Genomic DNA, 23,917 nt, shown 5'->3' with positions numbered 1-23,917 from the left:
ATTTAGATTTAACATTTAACATTTAGGTGCCACATTTAATATTTAGATTTAACTATTTAATATATTTCTAAGTTAACAAATATTGCTGTAAATGTGGTAAAAGGTGACGTTAAAAAATTCACAACACTTTTTTAAACATTTTTTGAAGCTAAATGTGGCAAAATGTTGATGTTATTTTCAGCGTGAGCCACTTTACAAACGGCACCCCATAATAAAGAACTTTTTTTCTTGTCCTTAATGAAATTGAATGAGCTAATAAGTTATTCAATTACGCAACCAGGGCAGTTAGTCTCATAGAGGGTTACCTAAGGCAAAACAAGTTGTAACCATGGATAAAATTCCACAAATAACATTGTTTGTTTGATGTTATCACCCCCCCTCCAAAGAGGAGGGTGTTGGTTTCCTATTACAACTGGCTTTGCACGGCATCTGCCTTTTCACAATGCTTGTAGATATATCTGTGCGTGTGACTGCTGAGAGTGAAAAAAAGAGGTAATAAGAGGGCACACGAAATGGCCCATTTTAGCACGCAACTGTATGTTATACAAGGGGAGGAGAGAAGGAGCAGCCTAAGTAAACAGAGGACTTTGCACTAATCATTTGGCAGTGCAAGCTGCAGACATGCATAACCACTGTGACTTGCAAGCCTTACTGACTGTTAGAGTCCAATGCTGGAGGCAAAAAATAAGAATACAAATGGAAATTGCAGTGAGCATGATGCAAAATATAATAACAAAAAACATTTTTACTAACTACTTGTGTCCTTAAAAGAGTTTTTAGCTTATTTTCTTTAGCATATTAAATTGGATAAACACACTATTTTATAATACTTAGACTGCACTGCTTCAAATACCATACTGACAAAACTGAATTGCAACTTACAGCTTACAATATAAAAGTTCCATTATGTCTTGTAAATGTATTGAAATTTAAATGAAAACACCAAGGCATGAGAGGAAAGACATGAAGTGAAAAGAAAAAAGCAAAGCCCCATAAGAGAATGTTTATCTGAATACTATATGATTCCTAGACTTCTCCACAAAGTCCACTGGGAATCTTCACTCAATCTGTCTTTCTGTGGTTATGTAATAGCCCGCCTGCAAACACAGCCTCAACTTCCTGCTGATTTTAAACACTCACTCACTCACTCACTCACTCACTCACATGAACACACAAGTCACCCCTTAACAACAGCTACCACCAGCTCTTACAAGGAGTCAGCTTGCAGGAGAGAGAAGAGGCAATGAGCAGCGGTATGTGGTTTCCTGCACTGGGGCTGGTGGCCTGGCTGTGCTGCCTCAGTCTGGGGCCCGTTCAGGGGGGGAAGGTGCTGGTAATGCCTGTGGATGGGAGTCATTGGCTTAGCATGAAGATACTGGTGAAGGAGCTCATCGCAAGGGGCCATGAGGCTGTGGTGCTGGTGCCTGAAAGCAGCCTGTTGATCCATGGCTCAGAGAGCTACAAGACAGAGATCTACCAAGTGTCCTATACCAAAGCTGAACTGGATGGAAAATTCGCCGAGCTGCAGACTGGAGTGTTCCTCAAGCCACCAGCAATCACAGACTTGTTTATTAATGTGCAGCGTTTGACTAACTTTACTTCAATGCAGGTGAAAGGCTGCGAGAGTTTGCTGATCAACCAGCCTCTCATGAGTCGACTGAAGGAAGGGGGCTTTGATGTTGTGCTTACAGATCCCTTCCTTCCCTGTGGCTCAGTCCTGGGTCATATGTTCTCCATTCCAGTGGTTTATTTCCTGCGTGGACTTCCATGTGAGCTGGACAGTAAAGCCAACCAGTGTCCCTCTCCTCCTTCGTATGTTCCTGTGTTTTTCTCTGGAAATACAGACATCATGACCTTCCCACAGAGAGTCAAAAACATGCTCATGTCCTTTTTTGAGTTATATCTGTGCAAAGTAATGTATGCCAGCTTTGATGATCTGGTCAGCAGGTATTTAGGAGACAACATGACCTACAAGGACGTTCTTAGTCACGGTGCTATCTGGCTTCTCAGATATGACTTTGTTTTTGAAAGGCCCAAACCTGTCATGCCAAACATGGTTTTTATTGGAGGTATCAACTGTGCAAAGAAAGCTCCTCTGCCAGCTGTGAGTATTTAAAGAATGCATGATAGAGTAAACAATCAGGCATCACATGTGGATTCATTTAAGGCAAATTGTATATACTTGCATTGTGTTGAGTCAGGCTTAAGCAAACCCTTAACAACCAATCAATAGTTTTGTATTAACAACTGATGACAATGACAATGTGTAACTAGAAAGGGGTCACTCGTAGTGATAAACTAATGGAAAATTATTACCCAATTCTGCAGCTCTTTTAGCTCAATGTATTAGTTGCACAGCCTGCAAATTCTGCTCTCACTGTTTTCAGCAGCTGTTGGGAAACTATTTTCAGCAAAAACAAAATGCTTTGCCATAGTTAGCAACTGCTTAATGAAAGCAGTAGATTATCTAACTGCTAAAGAGACAGATATTTATCTCAGGAGCTGGTTGAAACCAAACTGTTGGGTTTAGTTTCACCTGGAAGCCTACTCCACATAAGCATGTTGCTGCTTCTCTGCCTGATGTGCAAATATGTAACTGTTTGCTGACATGTTGGACAAAATGACCATTTGTATATCAATTAGTCACCTTATTTTTGTAAAGAAAACTTTTTTGTTTTTGGCAAGCATAATGGTTTAGTGATTGATTGGGGACCATGTTAAACTACAGCAAAACTATGTCAAACAACTGGTGTTGCATAATCCAAGTGTCATTTGTCCAGTCGTATGCTAAGTACTTCCTAACACATGCACTTTCAGTAAAACCTTACTATTTAAGACTGAACTAAGAATAAAACACATATGCTCTCTTCTCAAATACTACAGCTGGATAAATGAGATTATGCCATGTGAGAGTTTGTAAACGGATGTTTTGATATAGTTTCGCGATTGTTAAATGTGGTCCCCAGTCATGCGAAAAAGCAAAGCTTTCTCCATGAGTTCAAGGTAATACGGTACGAACAATTGATTTATGAACATGATAATTTTGTGGGTGAGGTATTCCTTTAATTAGGTGATGATATGTCAGAAAATTCTTGTAAACCCTAATTGGCCAAAAAAGTAAATCAGTTGATGGAGCTTTTAATATTAGTTTGATAATATTTGTTTCAATATATTTGAAAATACTGTATGAAAGCAATGTTCTGCTACACAATGGCTGCACCTTGAAATAAAAAGATGGTGCGCTTTTATTACGAGCATACATCCATACAATCTAAAAATTGAGGATTTTCTAGTTGTTGTTTTGTTTTTTACTCATTTTGTGTCTTTTCTAACTTCCCTGCAGGACTTAGCGGAGTTTGTGGATGGCTCAGGAGACGACGGCTTTATCATTTTTACCCTGGGCTCAATGATTTCCAACATGCCTGCAGAGAAGGCTAAACAGTTCTTCGACGCCTTTCGGCAAATTCCTCAAAGGGTAATAATCACCATTTTCTCTACACCCTTATCTAATCAGTTTGAACCTCAGGACTTTGTCCCTTGTCTTACCTTGTTGTATACATGCCAAACTCTCAGTTCATTTCATGACCAGTTTACATATGTTAAAAATGAGGAGGTATTATTTCTGTTACAGGTTTTGTGGAGATACACTGGAGTCGTACCTGAAGACATACCCAAGAATGTGAAACTTATGAAGTGGTTACCTCAAAATGATCTCCTAGGTGTGTTTAGTTTCTTCCAGGCAGTGTTGCCATCATGTGACATCAAGTATGTTCTTAAAAAGTTACCTGCAATTGCTTTTGGGTGGATTGAACCTTTAACTGTGTGTTTCTGTGCTCCTCAGCCCATCCCAAAGCTAGAGTCTTCATCACTCATGGAGGCACCCACGGTATCTATGAGGGCATCTGCAATGCTGTTCCCATGTTGATGTTTCCACTGTTTGGGGACCAGGGGGACAACGTAGACCGCATGGTGTCCCGTGGTGTTGCAGAGCAACTTAGAATTTATGATATGACCACTGAAACCCTTTTGGCTGCACTAAATAATATCATCCATGACAAAAGGTAAGACTACTGCATGTTGATTAAAGAGAAGAGTCACTCAGTTGTGCATGGAAATTGTAAAAAATTCCCAATCAAAGAAAAAGATATCAAATGTGCCTTGTTTAGTTTTCTTGTAAACAAACAAAATGTATGTTTACATTCAGAGTGTATGCATGAGCTGTGAGACCTGAGATATACTTGCTTTTTGACCAACCGGCTGCACTGTGAATGTAATTGTTCAGCCACTTGCCTATGTACTGCACATGTAGTAGGATGGAGGATTCCACTAGAGGGCACACCAGAGAAATCAGACTGCAAAGAACATCCAGATTTGTATAATGCAAACAACAAACATGGCAGCCATTGAGAAGATTAAAGTATTGTTAATTCTGAGATAACAGCAGAAAAAGCGACAGCAGTGCCATCACTATGTACTGTACAACGACCCTATATCAAGCGTGTTGTGACAATGGCAAGTGTATGTTACATTGCCCTTACTGTTCGTGTGTATTTTAGTCCTGCATAGTTTTCATCCATATTAACTAGCCTTCATCTTCTTTTTCTTTGTCTTTGCTGGCACTGTCCTGCATACTTTGGTGCATTACTAACCTTCTATAGATCAGTAGATAGTATGAAAGCAGTGATAGGACTGTGTGTCACCTGCATGTGCGTGCCAGATGAACAAAACGGGGACCCAGTCATAGGGGAGAAAAAAAAACATCCCATAGAGAAGCAGAGATCCGAAACTCCACAGGGAAATGGAAAAATCAACACTTATTTGTGTTATCTGTCAAACATATTTCATACACCAAGAAGAATATATATGAAGAATATATATATATATATATTTTTTTTTTCAATATTTGGCTGTCTTGTCTCTGCACACTCATGGTCCACCTACAATGCAAGCACACAGGTGTTTTTACATATATGCTGCCTGGTCAGACCTCTTCTCTGGACTGTGTGGGCGTGTACAGGGTGTGCTTGATTGATCGTCCTCACTCTTCAGTTTGTGTTTTTCCCTCTTAAAGGTGCCCTGTAACTGTTTCTTATGAACAATATTCACATTCAGTGTATATCACCAGAACCCTCTGTGTCTTTCCTTTAGGTGTTACAAATTAGTTGATTAGTTAACATTTGAAAAGCCAATTTTTAAGATATTTCAAACTGCATGTGCTTAACACCAATGTTTGCTTCCTAGCAGACACCTTCCTTGCTGCCTTTGCTGGCGTACTGCTCTCTATTAACTATTGTTGCCCTGTTGCTTTCTGTGGTCAGTGTCTCTCCACCCTGTATGACGATGATAAATCCATGTACATAGTGTGCAGAGGCTTTCTTCCTTTTCATCAGTTTCTACTTTAACAGATTTCGTAATGCTTTCAGCTTGGCAAATACTTCTCAAAAAATAACTTTCTTTTTTATATGTGTCCTTCTCTGTAAATATACTTGTTAATCAATTTAATGTTGTACATCTGCTGTATTTACATTCAGTAAAATACTGAACATTTGTTTGACAGATTTCATATAATAACCTGTAATTCTAAGGGTTATTAATTTGTCATTGCTGCTGTTGTTCGAAGGAGAGTTATCTTTAGACCGACATAAATGTGTCACATCTTATTTCATACATTTATAGCGTATAAAGCATGATAGTACATAGTTACTGATTTAGTCTGTGATATATCATAGGCCTTGTGATGATGTCATTCTTTTAAATTTAAATTTATATTTTCATTGTATAATGTCTCAACAGTTACAAAGAGAAGATGGTGACGCTGTCTCAGATACACCTGGACCGTCCTGTTCCGCCTTTGGACCTGGCTGTTTTCTGGAGCGAGTTCGTCATTAGACATAAAGGAGCCGCACACTTGAGGGTGGCTGCACATGAGTTAAACTGGATTCAGTACCATTGCCTGGATGTCATCGGCTTTTTGGCCCTCATTCTCCTCACTGTTCTGTGGGTGACACTAAAGTGCTGCCTGTTCTGCATCCGCAAGTGTTGCAGAACAGGGACTACAAAGAGAAAACGAGAGTAGCGTTTCTATTGCAACAGTCTTATAATAAATGACTACAAATGACAGGTTTTACAAATTCTGTAATGAAGTTAATAATTGAGGTTGAAACACTGGTATGGCATTTTAAACTAGAGTGTGTGTGTCTGTGTGTGTGTGTGTGTGTGCGTGTGTGTGAGATATGTTTGTAAACTCTGTTTGTGTAACAACATGCTGACAATGATTGACGCCATCCTCTGGATTTTGTTAGTAATATTCAGCAGTGTAAGAAGAAGACTCCTCTGGCTGCAGGAGAAATGTTTTTACTGGTTATTGAGTGGGTGGGATAATTGACTTTTTTTTATCTAATTGTTTTATTGCTTATGTGCAACACATTGTTTGATAGATGATGTTCCCTGCAGCTGATCATAACATTTCTGAATTGAAGTCACAAAGTTGGTGTCTCAGCTGGGTAAAGTAGGATTTATGTCTGTTTTTAATTTTAATTGTTTTACTACAAATAGTTTAATCAGACTAATGTGTTTAAATGTCACTACATTTGATTTCAACAGCAGCCAAAGCTGTATTCTCACAATGTTTGCCAAATTAGCCTGCTGACTGGGAAGCTAATAATACATAAGGTGCTACACTACAATGTTTGTTTTTGTTTTTACTACTTGGCCCCAGTTGCATCATTCATGGGGAATTCCATTAACTCATATTTATATTGGCTTTCTCCACTAGTTAGACAAGCCATTCTTCCTCACATCAACATCTTGTGAGATTATTCCCCAAGGCAAATACAATATCTAGTAGCTGATGCGTACAATCACTGCTAATGTTTGCCACTGAGCTGTGGTTCGCAAGAATGTGTAAGAGGGCACTTAGAGGCTGTTATTATGGAAACAGATGGATGCTCACTGTACAAAGCATTGCTCAAGATTTGAACTTGTGACCTTTCAGTTAAAGTTTAATGTGAGACCTTCAGGCTGCTGTCTGCCGACTACCAAAGCTTTGTAGATGCCTCATCTAACAGCCAATTATCTTGCTCTAAAAATGTTTATTTGAGGCCATTTTTATATTTTCTAACAAGAAGTAGGTGAAGCTATGCGTATATAGTGTTGCTTTAATTGAACCTGGAGTCACTGTGGTATTTAAGGTGAGCAGAAAATTCTGCTTAGTCTGTGAGCGAGAAAAACACTGAGCCTCATGCAACAACATTCTCTTAAATTTCTCTTATATTTTCTCTTAATAAAGAAAAAAAAGAAGAGAAGTCAACTCCAGATGCACCAAACGTTCTTAACCATCCAAATCATGCCCAAAAAGTGGAGAGTTGCCATCAAAACATTCTGTAAGAAGAAGTTCTGCGGTAGTAAAATTGACTTACTATTAAATGTACACAAAGTAAATGTGATTTTCTAGAATGTCAGTACTGGTGTTGAAGGAAAATGTAAAAAAAAAAAAAAAAAAAGCATTTGCAAGCTTTTGTGATGTTGTAATTGCTGTGTCAGCAGCAATAGTGCAGGAAATATTCTTGTTCTTCACTTAAGTAAAAGTACTAATACCACATTGTAAAAATACTCTGCTACTAGTAAAAATCATGCATTGAAAATTACGTAAAAAAAAAACTATGTTAGTACAATCAGGAAAATGTATTTAAGTAAAAGGAAAAGTACTTGATGCAGGAAATTTTAGATCTATTTAATCAATCAAAATAATTAAAAGGAAAAGTAGCAATGAAATGATTATGCATGAAAAATTATCTAAACAATCATAAAAAAACTGTTAATTTTTCAAATCAGTCAACAAATCGTTTTAGCTGCACTTGTATATTTTCACGGGGTTTGTGCACAAAAGTCTTACCTTGTAAAGCAACTAGTAACTTAAGTTATCAAATAGTTGTAGTAGAGTAGAAGGTACAGTATTTTCTTCTGAGGTGGGATAGAAGTAGAAAGTTGCATTAGATTAAAAACCTCAAGTTACCTAAAAGTACCTCAGATGAGTAAATATACTTAACTTCATTCCACCACTGGTCAGCAGAGGGACCCACAGTAACTGAAATTACAGTAATTGGGATCAGTAGACAAGTATAGTAGTATTTCTTTAGCCCTGAAATATAATAATTCCATCATTATGAGTCTACAACATGATCTAAATCTGATTATATGAAATTCATGCATTTTTAAAATGTTCCTCAAATGTATAAGTCATGTTTCCTCACATTAGACAACAATTTATGAACTGTGAAAATGAAATGTTTCTCTCCTATTTTGGTAAGAAAAGCAAAAATTAGAAAACAGTGGCGAATCCCAGAAACCAGTGGGTACAGACAAAATAAAAGAAACTGTGTTCACGTATCAATCAATCAATCAATCAATCAATCAATCAATCAATCAGTTCTTTATTTGCCATTGTCATAATAACACAGTTATAAATAACAACGAGATATCGTTATGAGCAACTTAATACTGACATAGAAGTATTTTTAGAAAGTGCAAAAAGTGCATATGACATTAATGTCCAGAGAAGCCCAGCAGAAGTATTAAAAAGTGCACAAAAAACACAAATACCCAGACATTTAAGGACAGTAACATTACAGCAGCAGAAATAGACATTCATCGGTCACTCGTGCAAGAGAGAAAAGTGCAGTGGTACAGTCTTCAACTGCCATCCTCTGTGTGAAACAGAACAGGGGTCGGGACAGTAGACGGAGGTGAGTGGTTCACAGTTATTGTAGTGGTGGAATGTGGTGTGTGAAGATGGATGGGGGGGCAGAAAGGAGGAGGGCTGTTGATGTAGTAGCTTCACTGGTTTGCCCTCTCAGCCTGCCTTGCAGAGGGTGGGGTCATGCTCGTGGAAACCTCTGGTAGTATTAGCACATCTTCCTGTTATTAAGGAAGCTGTTTCTATGGTTCAGTGGTTCAATTTTAAACCCATCTCAGCCATTCATGTGTATGGAAAATGTGACCAGTAAGTAAATATGAACATATGCCTTATCAAGATACCCTTACGTTTTTTTCTGTGGCAACTGATTAAGTGTGATACATAATGAGTCTGGTTTCAACATTACATAATACTGGACACATCAAAGCTTTTTTCAGCTCCACCTATTCAAAGGACATGTGGGAGTGTACTGTATGCACCTCTAACCCTGTGAGTTCGCCTTCATAAATGAAAAAGGCATGAGGGTAAACAAAAAGGTGAGGACTGCCAACATCCAGCACTTTTATGCAGGTCCATGCCAGAATTTAGATTATCTAAAAACCAAAAACAACATAATCCATGAACTATTGCATATCTGTTCATATCCCTGCATAGGCATAATGTCCTCCATTGCAACCATATGTGTCGTGCCACTGTGCCATGTCAAATATATTGTGAATGTCCCTCCACCTGTGAGGTACTGTGTCTATTGCTCTGCCTGACTGCTTGTGAGGGCCAAACAAACACCTCCCTGAGAGACAGGACAACAAAGCACCACCATGGAAACTCCCAGTAATCAGACTCAGCAGGGGCAATAATAATGGCAAACGTCTTCAACTTCACCATAAAAATCAAGGGAGCTGTATTGTTTGACCTGCTGTCGTGCTGTGTGGAAACAGAGATGACTCTAAACAGACTACTGAGAGTTATCGTTTCAATTCATTGGACAGCCCTCCCCATAAATATGAACACGTTACAGTACTAGAAACAAGGTGAATAGGCTGTATGAGGAGTGGACTGTCCTTTCCTAAGTGTGCTTTGTGCACTCAAATGCCTATAGCTCCATCTAGTGGTCAGTAGACACAACAGCATATGTTGCTTACCGGCTCCCTCGTTGTTGATAACACTCGCACCATGATAGTTTAGCAAATAGACACCTGTGTGAAGAGTTAATCAGACAGCATTCTTCTACATTCACCCACCAAGTGTGTGGTCAAGTATTTCAGAACCCCTAATGGCAGTTTGTACAGTAAATGCTCATTTGTTGGTTGTTGAAGTTTAAAAAAATAAAAATGATTAACTACTATCAACAGCTTAAACAGACATCCAATACTCTACCAGATATCACACCAAAGTCCATAATCCTCAAAATCTCTGAGGACAATATGGTCCTGCAAAACATGTGCTTCAAAACACTCGGTTTGTGTACAGCCCCATATTAAAAACAGTACTTAATACTAACAACAAACAACAAGTAAGCTAACTCGTGAAACCCTAACATGCAAGTCTGTCTTTTGATGAACCATTAAAATAGTTCAGGCCCAGACAAAACACAAGGGATAGAAGTTAGACTGTGATGTGAGTGTGTAGTTCAGTGTGGGAGGTGTGACTACCCTTGTTTGCAGTGTGGTTACTGTGGCCTTAAAACAGAGTTTTCCACTCGACCATTTACCTTTCACCTCAGCTCTCTTCCTTTAGAGTAAATGTAGCCTATGATGAAATAGCAGTCAAGTATGAGTGCAACCCCAATTCCAAAGAAATTGGTATGCCATGTAAAACATAAATAAAAGCAGAATGCAATGATTTGTGAATCTTTTTCAGCCTATATTTAATTGAAGTAGGTATAAAGACAAGATATGTAATGTTCAGACTCATAAACTTATTGGTTTTAGTTCTTCTGGTTTTTGTAAATATGTATATATGCAAGTTAAGACTCTACCATGCAAAGTGAAAGCCACATATCAACAACACCCAGAAACACCGCCCACTTCTCTGGGCCTGAGTTTATCTGAAATGGACTGACACAAAGTGGAAAAGTTTTGTGGTCTGAGATGTCCGTATTTCAGACTGTATTTGGAAATCATGGACATTATGTCCTCCGGGCTAAAGAGGAAAAGTACCCTCCAGATTGTTACCAGAAAGTTCAAAGCCAGCATCTGTGATGGTATGGAGTTGTGTTAGTGCCCATGGCATCATGGGTAACTTGCACATCTGTGAAGACACCATAAATGCTGAAAGGTACATACAGGTTTTGGAACAATATATGCTGCCATCCCTGCAGATTCCAGCTCAAGACAGAGCGAGAAAAACACTGAGCCTCATGCAACAACATTCTCTTAAATTTCTCTTATATTTTCTCTTAATAAAGAAAAAAAAGAAGAGAAGTCAACTCCAGATGCACCAAACGTTCTTAACCATCCAAATCATGCCCAAAAAGTGGAGAGTTGCCATCAAAACATTCTGTAAGAAGAAGTTCTGCGGTAGTAAAATTGACTTACTATTAAATTAATGTACACAAAGTAAATGTGATTTTCTAGAATGTCAGTACTGGTGCTGAAGGAAAATGTAAAAAAAAAAAAAAAAAAGCATTTGCAAGCTTTTGTGATGTTGTAATTGCTGTGTCAGCAGCAATAGTGCAGGAAATATTCTTATTCTTCACTTAAGTAAAAGTACTAATACCACATTGTAAAAATACTCTGCTACTAGTAAAAATCATGCATTGAAAATTACGTAAAAAAAAAACTATGTTAGTACAATCAGGAAAATGTATTTAAGTAAAAGGAAAAGTACTTGATGCAGGAAATTTTAGATCTATTTAATCAATCAAAATAATTAAAAGGAAAAGTAGCAATGAAATGATTATGCATGAAAAATTATCTAAACAATCATAAAAAAACTGTTAATTTTTCAAATCAGTCAACAAATCGTTTTAGCTGCACTTGTATATTTTCACGGGGTTTGTGCACAAAAGTCTTACCTTGTAAAGCAACTAGTAACTTAAGTTATCAAATAGTTGTAGTAGAGTAGAAGGTACAGTATTTTCTTCTGAGGTGGGATAGAAGTAGAAAGTTGCATTAGATTAAAAACCTCAAGTTACCTAAAAGTACCTCAGATGAGTAAATATACTTAACTTCATTCCACCACTGGTCAGCAGAGGGACCCACAGTAACTGAAATTACAGTAATTGGGATCAGTAGACAAGTATAGTAGTATTTCTTTAGCCCTGAAATATAATAATTCCATCATTATGAGTCTACAACATGATCTAAATCTGATTATATGAAATTCATGCATTTTTAAAATGTTCCTCAAATGTATAAGTCATGTTTCCTCACATTAGACAACAATTTATGGACTGTGAAAATGAAATGTTTCTCTCCTATTTTGGTAAGAAAAGCAAAAATTAGAAAACAGTGGCGAATCCCAGAAACCAGTGGGTACAGACAAAATAAAAGAAACTGTGTTCACGTATCAATCAATCAATCAATCAATCAATCAATCAATCAATCAGTTCTTTATTTGCCATTGTCATAATAACACAGTTATAAATAACAACGAGATATCGTTATGAGCAACTTAATACTGACATAGAAGTATTTTTAGAAAGTGCAAAAAATGCATATGACATTAATGTCCAGAGAAGCCCAGCAGAAGTATTAAAAAGTGCACAAAAAACACAAATACCCAGACATTTAAGGACAGTAACATTACAGCAGCAGAAATAGACATTCATCGGTCACTCGTGCAAGAGAGAAAAGTGCAGTGGTACAGTCTTCAACTGCCATCCTCTGTGTGAAACAGAACAGGGGTCGGGACAGTAGACGGAGGTGAGTGGTTCACAGTTATTGTAGTGGTGGAATGTGGTGTGTGAAGATGGATGGGGGGGCAGAAAGGAGGAGGGCTGTTGATGTAGTAGCTTCACTGGTTTGCCCTCTCAGCCTGCCTTGCAGAGGGTGGGGTCATGCTCGTGGAAACCTCTGGTAGTATTAGCACATCTTCCTGTTATTAAGGAAGCTGTTTCTATGGTTCAGTGGTTCAATTTTAAACCCATCTCAGCCATTCATGTGTATGGAAAATGTGACCAGTAAGTAAATATGAACATATGCCTTATCAAGATACCCTTACGTTTTTTTCTGTGGCAACTGATTAAGTGTGATACATAATGAGTCTGGTTTCAACATTACATAATACTGGACACATCAAAGCTTTTTTCAGCTCCACCTATTCAAAGGACATGTGGGAGTGTACTGTATGCACCTCTAACCCTGTGAGTTCGCCTTCATAAATGAAAAAGGCATGAGGGTAAACAAAAAGGTGAGGACTGCCAACATCCAGCACTTTTATGCAGGTCCATGCCAGAATTTAGATTATCTAAAAACCAAAAACAACATAATCCATGAACTATTGCATATCTGTTCATATCCCTGCATAGGCATAATGTCCTCCATTGCAACCATATGTGTCGTGCCACTGTGCCATGTCAAATATATTGTGAATGTCCCTCCACCTGTGAGGTACTGTGTCTATTGCTCTGCCTGACTGCTTGTGAGGGCCAAACAAACACCTCCCTGAGAGACAGGACAACAAAGCACCACCATGGAAACTCCCAGTAATCAGACTCAGCAGGGGCAATAATAATGGCAAACGTCTTCAACTTCACCATAAAAATCAAGGGAGCTGTATTGTTTGACCTGCTGTCGTGCTGTGTGGAAACAGAGATGACTCTAAACAGACTACTGAGAGTTATCGTTTCAATTCATTGGACAGCCCTCCCCATAAATATGAACACGTTACAGTACTAGAAACAAGGTGAATAGGCTGTATGAGGAGTGGACTGTCCTTTCCTAAGTGTGCTTTGTGCACTCAAATGCCTATAGCTCCATCTAGTGGTCAGTAGACACAACAGCATATGTTGCTTACCGGCTCCCTCGTTGTTGATAACACTCGCACCATGATAGTTTAGCAAATAGACACCTGTGTGAAGAGTTAATCAGACAGCATTCTTCTACATTCACCCACCAAGTGTGTGGTCAAGTATTTCAGAACCCCTAATGGCAGTTTGTACAGTAAATGCTCATTTGTTGGTTGTTGAAGTTTAAAAAAATAAAAATGATTAACTACTATCAACAGCTTAAACAGACATCCAATACTCTACCAGATATCACACCAAAGTCCATAATCCTCAAAATCTCTGAGGACAATATGGTCCTGCAAAACATGTGCTTCAAAACACTCGGTTTGTGTACAGCCCCATATTAAAAACAGTACTTAATACTAACAACAAACAACAAGTAAGCTAACTCGTGAAACCCTAACATGCAAGTCTGTCTTTTGATGAACCATTAAAATAGTTCAGGCCCAGACAAAACACAAGGGATAGAAGTTAGACTGTGATGTGAGTGTGTAGTTCAGTGTGGGAGGTGTGACTACCCTTGTTTGCAGTGTGGTTACTGTGGCCTTAAAACAGAGTTTTCCACTCGACCATTTACCTTTCACCTCAGCTCTCTTCCTTTAGAGTAAATGTAGCCTATGATGAAATAGCAGTCAAGTATGAGTGCAACCCCAATTCCAAAGAAATTGGTATGCCACGTAAAACATAAATAAAAGCAGAATGCAATGATTTGTGAATCTTTTTCAGCCTATATTTAATTGAAGTAGGTATAAAGACAAGATATGTAATGTTCAGACTCATAAACTTATTGGTTTTAGTTCTTCTGGTTTTTGTAAATATGTATATATGCAAGTTAAGACTCTACCATGCAAAGTGAAAGCCACATATCAACAACACCCAGAAACACCGCCCACTTCTCTGGGCCTGAGTTTATCTGAAATGGACTGACACAAAGTGGAAAAGTTTTGTGGTCTGAGATGTCCGTATTTCAGACTGTATTTGGAAATCATGGACATTATGTCCTCCGGGCTAAACAGGAAAAGGACCCTCCAGATTGTTACCAGAAAGTTCAAAGCCAGCATCTGTGATGGTATTGGATGGAGTTGTGTTAGTGCCCATGGCATCATGGGTAACTTGCACATCTGTGAAGACACCATAAATGCTGAAAGGTACATACAGGTTTTGGAACAATATATGTTGTCATCCCTGCAGATTCCAGCAACACAATGCCAAGCCACATTTAGCATGTGTTACAACAAGGTGGCTTTGCAGAGAGTGCAGGTACTCAGCTGGCCTGCCTGCAGTCCAGACTCCCATAATTAATAAGTGAAGCATTATGAAGCACCAACTAGTACAACAGAGACCCCGGACTGTTGAGCAACTGAAGTTGTATATCAAGCAAGAATGGGAGAGAGTTTAAAAGCTTCAACAATTAGTGTCCTCAGTTCCCAAATGCTTAACAGAAAAGGTGATATAACCCAGTGGTAAACATGCCACTGTCCCAACTTTCTGAGAACTTGTTGCAGGCATCAAATTCAGAATGCAATGACAGTTTATCAGTTTATCAGACAAATAAATATCTTGTTTTTGTACTTCTGTACTTGTACATTTTTGTATCTTTTTATTTAAGTTTCACACAATTTCCCTTTTTTTTGGAACTGAGGCTGTACATTTATGATTATCCACGGTAAATATGGACCTTTCTGATTTTTAGGGCAAAAAATAGATGGTAGAAGTAAACAGGACCTAAACTTCTGTTCACACACAAAGACACATACAGAGTGTAATACAGTAAAGTGCTACACATTAAATTACAGACAAATGAACAACACCACATGTGTGGCAACTCAAATGACAAGTTTGGCTTTGGGTTTATCTTGTTTTATGAGGGGGTCCAACTCATGCTGCAAGTAGGAAAGGTGTGAACTCATCTCTCCTGTGCAGCAATGACACCTGCCCACTGAGTTTCCGCTGTAGGAGTTAGAAGCTTGAGTACAAAAGGTGGTGGTGGTGGTTGTAGGGGGGGCACAGTCAGACACACTGTTCAGCTCTTCAGCTCTCCACAACCATGATCCACACATACTGCATTGTGTGGATCTTTTTCTTTCAGCTACTCTCCCTCACTGGTAAGATGAGATGAAATTATTTTTAAATTCATAGCTGGCATAGAAGTGAGTACACTGTGTATATTCTTGTTAATGGTATCAGTTTTTAAGGGTCATAGCTGATTTTTTAGAGGCTGTTTTAATGACTGGATTTTTTTTTTTTTGCTTTTTTCTTTCCATAATAATTATTATTATTTGTCTATTAATGATTTGTAATCTGTAATATGTGTATTAATTAACCTCTTCTTGTGTAAGGGGCTTCTGAGAGTGGTATAGTGGGTGGCAAGGTTTCAAAGCCTCACTCCAGACCCTACATGGTATCACTCCAGTTTAGTGGACACCATTCATGCGGCGGGATACTTATTCGTGAGGACTTTGTTCTAACTGCAGCACACTGCAAAGAGTGAGTTTTTAAGCACCAGTTCAGAATGATAGAGCCACATGAAAAAATGTTTCTGATGCAACAATCAATTGAGAAATTAATGGGTATTAATTATCAGTATAAAAAGAATCGCAATTATTGAATATTTGTCATTTACAAAATGTTTGTTGTTAATTACTTTTACTAGCTTACTACTTTTTCTATCAGTGTTTCTTAATGCTTGACAATTGTAACAGTAATTTGTATTTTCAGGTCAGATATTAGACTCTATCATCAATGTTTTTAGTCCAAGTGTTGAGTGCCAAGTTTAATTGTTGAATATATCTTAATATTTTTACATTGTTTGTTCCTTTGTTCAGCACATCTCAGGCCATGACGGTGGTGCTTGGAGCACACGACATAAGCAAGAAAGAGAAGAGTCAGCAATGGATCCAAGTGGCTAAGTACCATCAACATCCAAAATACAATGGAAATCACGATTATGATATCATGTTACTTGAGGTAAACTAAAACTGTGTAAAAGTTCATATCAAAGCTTTCTCTGTAAATATTTTGTACATTGTAGTCAATGCCATCTCAACTATTTTTTCATAATGTAAAGTTAAAGCTGTGTGATTTCACACATTTGCTCTGAAGCGGGTGAGGGTGTGCGGGGGTGAAATCCACCATTGCAAGCTTCAGCTCTACTCTGTTTTCTTTCACAGTTACAAAAGAAAGCCAAACTGGATAGGTATGTGAAGGTTATCCAACTGCCTAAGAAAGATGGGAAAATCCCAGCCAACATCAACTGTACTGTTGCTGGCTGGGGCCAAACTGGAGCCAAAAAGCCTTCCTCCAAAGTACTGAAAGAGACCACGGAGAAAATGCAGTTCAGCTTCGAGTGCAAAAGCAAATGGCAACAATACTTCAATGTCAATCACATGATATGCACCAAATTTAGAAATAAGACAGGAGGGGTTTGTCAGGTAATCTAACAGTATTGAAAGAAGACCAGCAAATAAGTAACAATTATATACAACAAAATGCATAAATTATGCTGCAAACACGGAGAAAACAGTCTTTTATTAATTAAAAACAACAACTCAATCAACTCTTTCTGTTGCCTTCCTCTAGGGTGATTCCGGTGGACCACTCCTCTGCAACAAGAAGCCCGTCGGTATAACAGCCTTTACCTTAAAGGATGACTGTAATAATCCCAAGTATCCCCATGTCTTCACTAAAGTCAACTTCTTTGTCCCTTGGATTAAGAAAGTGATGAAGGCAGTGGGGAATGTTGCATGAGCCACTATTAAGGCCAAGAATATCATCCTTCCTTCACTTGCTTGCTGAATGATGTAGCTTAGTAAAGCAAAGATTTTAAGAATGAATTGTCTAAGTTTAAAAAAAAAGAACTTATAAAGGTATATGTAAGTGTTTTGCATGTGGAAAAATACAAGTGATTGTACAAAAAAAAAGGAATTAAAAACTTGATTTACCACAAAAGTCTCACTGTACATTTATCGTGTACTCCTGTCCTTTTACAACTTCTTGCTAAAGCCTGTTCCTTCACTTCTTAAATGTGCTTAACTCCCTTTTACAAAATTATTATGCAAGTTTTATAGACTATATACATATTTAAGGTTATTATTTTCAGTAATTATTCTATTATTATCATTTATATTTTTGCAGCACAATTTTAAGTCAACTTAAGCTAACATAACAGCAAAAAGAAAAAAGTGTTCAGCTTCGTATAAAGAAGAAATGGCAGAGAAAAAACAATAGTTGGTGGTGGGGGGTTTACAGGAAGCATGTCAGTGAGCGTGATGCTTTACTTGTGGTGTAAAAGCCCAGATGCATTACGGTTAAGCCACAGACCACTGCTGTTGTGTGCACGGCTTGTCAGTCATAGTGCAAACTTTTGAAGTTGAACCGTTTTCTGTCTGTGAAACCCGTCATCTGCAGAGAAAGTGAAAGCAACGTACTGACTTTGAAAAACATGTCATCTAAATGAAATACTTGTCAGTCACAAATGAAATCTGATTTTCAGGTGAAGATTTCCTTGAACCAAAACAGAAAAAAAGACCAGAAATGTGAAACTCACCTGACTGGGATCTCTTGTGAAATATCTCTTCTCTATTACCTGTTAAGAGACAGGTTGAGATTAAGAGGAAGAAGTGTTTTTAAATACAAAACTGAAATTTAATTACTTCACTTGATGTAGCACTATGATTCGAGCACTGCATAAATATCAGATTATTATAAATTAAATAATCACTGTTAATGTTGGCAATTATTAGATATTTATAATTACAGATTTACATTTGATAGTTTATGTTCCTCAGTAGATCCACACCACAGACATTGAAGTGTTTATAAATATGAATAATAATGTCCATTACATGCTGTATTTACTGTTAAAAAAAATCTCTACAGCAACAGAAAATAACAGGTACGCCGCGTTACAGAGCTCTGGGTTTCTCACCTTGTCAAAGAACCTGCTAAGCTTCACTGCATTTGACGTGCCTGCAGCAAGGTATCTCGGGTTGGTGCAGTCCTGGGAAAACAAAATAGCACTTCAGCCACCAACCTCAAAGAAAGTCAGTCTTGTCTTTTTAAGGTTAAATCTGACAGCAGTATGCGTAGAATATGTATGCGATTATAGCTTCTTTAAAACTGATCTGACTGCATATATTTTCCTTTATATAAAAAATAAACTTGCCATCTGCCATGGTGTCTCCAGAGTCACCAGTTTTCAGATTATACACATAAAGGCTGAAATGTTACCATAGGTCTCTTTCATTTTCTTTTTTTTTTTTGTGACAGATTATAACACAGAGCTTCGATTTTACTGTTTGGTAAATAAACTTGTTTCTGCATAGGTGAGCTGCCATTATACATATGTGTCACAAGCACATTTATAAGAAAAAATATACCATAATTCAAATAACTTGATCTTTGTATACTTGAAGTTTGTATGAATAGGGTTAGGGTACTGTTACAGATGAGTGTAACGACCATTGCCTGCCGAGGCAATATTCGTGCTGAATGTGGGCAGTGCCAACTGTGACGCACACAGAAAGCTAGCTTGCTAGCTAATGTTAGCTATCTTGCTGATAAATACGGTAAAGTATGATGTTATTGGTCCATTTCCATTTTCATCAGCTTATCCAGGCCAACCAAAGTACCCCAGATACCCCTCTCCCCAGCAACACTTTCCAGCTCCTCCTGGGGGACCCTAAGGTGTTCCCAGGCCAGATGAGATATGTAATCCCTCCAGCATGTTCTCGGTCTACCCCAGGGCCTCCAGTTGGACGTGCCTGAAACACCCCCAGCAGGAGGCATCCTGATCAGACGCCCAAACCACCTCAACTGACCCTTTCAACATGAAGGAGCAGCGGCTCTACTCCGCCAGGAGACTCATTGCAGCCGCTTGTATCCGCGATCTCACTCATTCAGTCACTACCCAGAGCCCATGACCATAGATGACGGTTGTGATGTTATTGGTACATTTACCATTTTCTTACATTCCATGTCTGTCTCCTGACTCTCATCTCAGGCCAGGCAGCATCTCTCATGTGGGGCAGTATTTTTCATGGCCAATATCATATTGGCTGGTTAAACAAGGCAACAATCAAAGTCTCCTCCACACAGACTCTGTTGTTAGTGGTTGAGGTTGCGACGTCGCCGGTCAAAGCTCACCAAAGTTGAACTCCAGGCAATGTAAAGGTGCAAAATTGCTTTGCCAGCAGAGGTGAATGTTTAAATCGCACTTTTGCTCCATGCTTTGCTCTCACTGAAAGGAAATGCATGGGAGGTGACTATTCACTTGGGTTTATTTCGCTCATGTGACTGTACTTTTAAAGTTATAGCAAAGGAGACTGCAGCTCCACCTATCTCATTTCTTTTTGTGGAACATTTCTGTGACAGAGACCTATAAAAAGCTCTTACATTAATGAAAAAGTCAACCTACGAGATTGATCTCCTCTGCGTTGAAGTCTTCAGACAGGAAGGCCGTCCGAGTGAGAACTTCATTGCGTTTGTTCTCTGGGATCTGGTCAAACTTTGTGCCAATCAACAGCAAAGGCACTGGGTTCTCAGCAAACTGCTCTCTGTCATAGTCACTGCTGTGAGAGAGAAGAATATAACTCAACTCCCCAGCATTTTCAGTCACAATTTAATATCTGATTTGAATTGAAACATTTATTGAAAACAATACCACAACATGTATCTACTTACCCGTTGGAAACAATAACTCCTGTTGGAGAAGAATCCCTGTTTAAAGCTTCTAGTGACCAGCGGTAAAGGTTCTGAGAGGACTTCTTATTTGTTAAATCGTGTACCAACATAATTCCTGGGAAAAAAAAAACAGAATATGACACAACTAAATAATAAAAACCCTAATGATTTTATATTTCTTTAAATCATTATATAAAATCATCTCTACCATTAACCGAATTGTAGAAGACAGCTCTGGTGCTTTTGATGCTGCTGGCACTGCCAACAGATCCTCCGACATCCCAGAGTTCTATGTAGTAGGTTTTCTCCTCCGGGGTTCCCTCCTTATAGTCTTGGACCTGTAGTTGAATAGATATTATCATGACCCTTCCATTATTTTAGTCCTCTAAGCATCTCTAACATATGAGGGCTCTGCTAATTTTTATCTAACATGAATGTTCTGATTCATCAATGGAGGAAGGTAACTCAGTACATTTACTCAAATACTGTACTTAAGTACATATTTGAGGTACTTTCACTTTACTCAAGTGTTTCAGTTTTCTTGCTCATACTTCTACTTCAGATTAGATTAATACAACAAAATACAAACATAAAAAAAGGCTTGTATCTATATAAGAATTACAATATGTGACTTTGACTTGTAGTTGAGTATTTATGCATTGTAAAGTACTGCTATTTTTAAAAGATCTGAATACTACTTCCACCACTGTGAATCACATAATTATATATAGGACTATTGGAATATTCAGCATATGGTTTCCAGTCAGTCAGCCTTTTACATATTTTCTTATTTAAAAGCTTGTTGTATTAAGTATAGGTTAATTCAAAAGGCAATGACATGATGTAATAATAATAATAATGATGAAGCATGATGTAATGATTTAAAATCAATAAAAGCCCATATGTCATAATTAGCATAATGCAAGAAAACCATGTGCACACAAAATAATAACAATTTTGTGCATAACATTATAAGTAATTACATCATATAGTGTAAGACTTTTTTTAAAAGAGTATTCTCCTTTAAAGCATTGGGGCACTTGCAATTTTACATGACACACAGGGAGTCCTTCATTTAAAACAACTGTACTTTGTTTGGTCTAAAGGACATTTCATCAATAGGTTCAAAACTGATACATCCTCTTAGATGTGTGACAAAATACAAGATGTCCACTGACTTGGACAAATGAGAACCGTTACAGAGATGATGTTGAACTTACAACACTGGGTGATTCTTAGTATGTGAAATAATTGTTCCATACATAACAATTCCAGTTCCTTTGGATGTTAGTATATGCAAACAACGAATAATATTAGATAACAATCGACAAAACTGTGTTTTTCTCTTTGGCCACTAGATGGCTTCTTTCAGTAGTTGTGATGTATTTCATCTTGCACAAGAGAAGTTTCCTTGGGGCATTTTGCCAGAAATCAACATTAGCCCCTGAGCAGTTGAAGGCTAATTTAATATGTTGACTTAAAAGTGTTTTATTACAGGCAGCTTGTAAGATATGCGTTTGTGAGAGACGTTGGTGATGTTAGGTAGTAATACCTTCTAATAGAAAGGGTAGTGCATTAATCAGTGGAAGCTAATAATATCAACTGTATTTCTTGCAGAAGGATTAGTGCTGTTATCACTGGTAGCTAATAATAAAAAGTATCTTTCTGCCTGAATCATTAAAGCACTCATCACAGAAAGCATTCAACCGTGCCTCTGCCAGAAATATTATTGCAGTTTTCACAAGAAGCTTTATCAATGAATTATCTCCCAGCCGGAAAGATTAGCGCACTGGCAGCTCTGGCATTAATCTGAACTATATTTCTGCTAGACAGTTGTTTCAGTTATCAGTGGTTACTAAAGGGTAATATGACATATTTTAATAATTCAGATATGTTCTTCCTGTGTCCCAGGAAATTTCAGTTGGTATTTGCAAATGTACACCACTCTTTCCTCCTTAAGCTGGAAATCAGAGAAAGAAACCCCCCAATAACTGCCGAACACTAACAAATGGACTAGCTACTACTCTGATAGAAATACGTTGTTGTTATTATTCGCTACCAATGATAAATGCATTAGCATGTTTTATCTCACTAGCTGTCAATGATAAAACACTTAAATTAGTGAGTAAATTTGCCTTCAACTGCTAAAGGGCTAATGTTGATTTTTGTCAGAAACAACAGTTTCTTGTAGTTGTTAATTTTGTCACACATCCAAGAGGCTTCACTTATTTGAGACTGATAATGAAAATGTTGAATGTTTGTAGACCAAACAAACTCAAATTGCTTGAAATGAAGGACTCTACTTGTGTTTTGTAAAACTACAAGTGTTCCTAAACTTTAAGAAGACAAGAGGAGGACTCTTTTAAAATCAATACACTTTGCACTGAATTTAAATTAGTCCGCTTTTTTCTGTCTTAGTTTACTATGTAATAATTCTCTAATATTGTATTATCTTTTTTACATACTATAATAATTAGGCACAAAACTGTTTTTACATTATGCACTCATGGTTTTCTTACATTATGTGCTGATGATTACATTATGAGCTTTAAACTATTACATTACACACAGGTATTATGGGTTGCTACAGGCCAGCAGTGTCATTTTAGACCACATCTCAATGAAATGTTGTGGATTAGGTGTTTACTTACCCGTACATCCACAGAGCAGCCAACAGTCCACGATGGATTTCCTAACACCTGATTCTGACAGAGCAGATGGACCAAGGAAGACTTACCCACCCCTGCAAAAGATAAGATATGTGGGTGAATGACTGGTAGTTTTGATAGGATCAGTTTCAACTCTATAGGCAAGCAATAGGCACAAGGAGACGCATTTTGTACGGCTGATCATAATATGTGGCTTTAATTCTTGATATAATGCTGATCCCAAGACAATACAAACGTGGTTCACTTTTATATAGGAACAAGCCTCCATTGAAAAAACATGTCAGTGTAGCATATCCTTTATTTCCGTCAAATCATATACCTTGTAGACTATCAATAAACATATCTGACGAACTGTTGGGTGTCACCTTTTAGTTCGGCAAACATGTTTCTATGGATAGTCAACTTTTGGTGCTGATCTATACGAAGCAGTCTTTCTATACGCAAATGCACCACTTAGGTCGGCAATAGCCAGTGTAAATACATTATAACGTGCAGTTATTGCTTTTTAATTAAGCCTAAAATTGCTGGTCCACCTTTATCCCGACTTCACCAATAGACACAACAATTATACTGCGTCAGATATGAAGGTTTACAGAGCCACTACAACAGACTTTGACAAGACTTTGGCGTCCCCTCATTTGAGATAGGGGTTGATAACCGGTTGATATTAACTCAGAATAAACAAATGTATGTACAAACAAGTAGACACGTTTACGTAAGAGTCTGACTGTGACTTAAAATGGTACTTAACTTACCGGAATCGCCTAAAACTAATACTTTTACCCTGTCAAGAGAAGCCATTTTTTGCAACAGTGGCGTCCCGGAAGTAAACAGTGGATATCCCGCCTGCGAATATTATTTGTTTAATTTGATTGGTTTAAAAAAAAGTGAAAACAAAGGAAGCAGAGCCATTCGTCAAAA

General features: G+C 37.9%; 3 protein-coding genes across 5 annotated transcripts; 2 read left to right on the top strand and 1 right to left on the bottom strand.

The window, feature by feature from the left end:
- Positions 1 to 1,007: 1,007 nt before the first annotated feature.
- LOC117251829 (UDP-glucuronosyltransferase-like) lies at positions 1,008 to 6,683 on the top strand. Of its 2 annotated transcripts, XM_078174394.1 has the most exons (6): positions 1,008 to 1,176; positions 1,215 to 2,104; positions 3,344 to 3,475; positions 3,632 to 3,719; positions 3,842 to 4,061; positions 5,794 to 6,683. In XM_078174394.1, the coding sequence occupies exons 1-6, from the start codon at positions 1,020 to 1,022 to the stop codon at positions 6,074 to 6,076; spliced, it is 1,770 nt and encodes a 589-aa protein (XP_078030520.1). In that variant the 5' UTR covers positions 1,008 to 1,019; the 3' UTR covers positions 6,077 to 6,683. The 2 variants fall into 2 exon arrangements, with proteins under 2 accessions (XP_078030520.1, XP_033474283.2); XM_033618392.2 differs by having other exon boundaries at positions 1,148 to 2,104.
- An 8,915-nt stretch (positions 6,684 to 15,598) lies between these two features.
- On the top strand, positions 15,599 to 17,594 carry LOC117249061 (mast cell protease 4-like). The gene is made up of 5 exons (XM_033614433.2): positions 15,599 to 15,751; positions 15,986 to 16,133; positions 16,472 to 16,613; positions 16,817 to 17,077; positions 17,226 to 17,594. The coding sequence occupies exons 1-5, from the start codon at positions 15,694 to 15,696 to the stop codon at positions 17,391 to 17,393; spliced, it is 777 nt and encodes a 258-aa protein (XP_033470324.1). The 5' UTR covers positions 15,599 to 15,693; the 3' UTR covers positions 17,394 to 17,594.
- Positions 17,156 to 23,864, bottom strand: rabl3 (RAB, member of RAS oncogene family-like 3). Of its 2 annotated transcripts, none has more exons than XM_033614446.2 (8): positions 23,752 to 23,864; positions 22,979 to 23,070; positions 20,536 to 20,665; positions 20,328 to 20,442; positions 20,062 to 20,215; positions 18,574 to 18,645; positions 18,193 to 18,231; positions 17,156 to 18,047 (listed from the first exon to the last, which is right to left on the bottom strand). In XM_033614446.2, the coding sequence occupies exons 1-8, from the start codon at positions 23,795 to 23,797 to the stop codon at positions 17,991 to 17,993; spliced, it is 705 nt and encodes a 234-aa protein (XP_033470337.1). In that variant the 5' UTR covers positions 23,798 to 23,864; the 3' UTR covers positions 17,156 to 17,990. The 2 variants fall into 2 exon arrangements, with proteins under 2 accessions (XP_033470337.1, XP_033470344.1); XM_033614453.2 differs by having other exon boundaries at positions 20,062 to 20,212.
- Positions 23,865 to 23,917: the final 53 nt, after the last annotated feature.

The sequence above is a fragment of the Epinephelus lanceolatus genome, chromosome 14 (genome assembly GCF_041903045.1).
Source record: "Epinephelus lanceolatus isolate andai-2023 chromosome 14, ASM4190304v1, whole genome shotgun sequence".
NCBI classification, from domain to species: domain Eukaryota; kingdom Metazoa; phylum Chordata; class Actinopteri; order Perciformes; family Serranidae; genus Epinephelus; species Epinephelus lanceolatus.
Note: the sequence above shows the minus strand (reverse complement) of the source record. Positions and strands in the feature narration are given on the sequence as shown.

Coding starts and splice junctions, on each gene's coding strand:
- LOC117251829 (XM_078174394.1), top strand. CDS start 1,020: ATGATTCCTAGACTTCTCCACAAAGTCCACTGGGAATCTTCACTCAAT. Junction 3,476..3,631: donor TTCGGCAAATTCCTCAAAGG/GTAATAATCACC, acceptor TTTCTGTTACAG/GTTTTGTGGAGATACACTGG. Junction 4,062..5,793: donor AATATCATCCATGACAAAAG/GTAAGACTACTG, acceptor ATGTCTCAACAG/TTACAAAGAGAAGATGGTGA.
- LOC117249061 (XM_033614433.2), top strand. CDS start 15,694: ATGATCCACACATACTGCATTGTGTGGATCTTTTTCTTTCAGCTACTC. Junction 16,134..16,471: donor ACTGCAGCACACTGCAAAGA/GTGAGTTTTTAA, acceptor TCCTTTGTTCAG/CACATCTCAGGCCATGACGG. Junction 17,078..17,225: donor AGACAGGAGGGGTTTGTCAG/GTAATCTAACAG, acceptor GCCTTCCTCTAG/GGTGATTCCGGTGGACCACT.
- rabl3 (XM_033614446.2), bottom strand. CDS start 23,797: ATGGCTTCTCTTGACAGGGTAAAAGTATTAGTTTTAGGCGATTCCG. Junction 18,232..18,573: donor TTAGCAGGTTCTTTGACAAG/GTGAGAAACCCA, acceptor GTCTCTTAACAG/GTAATAGAGAAGAGATATTT. Junction 18,048..18,192: donor TCACAAGAGATCCCAGTCAG/GTGAGTTTCACA, acceptor CTTTCTCTGCAG/ATGACGGGTTTCACAGACAG.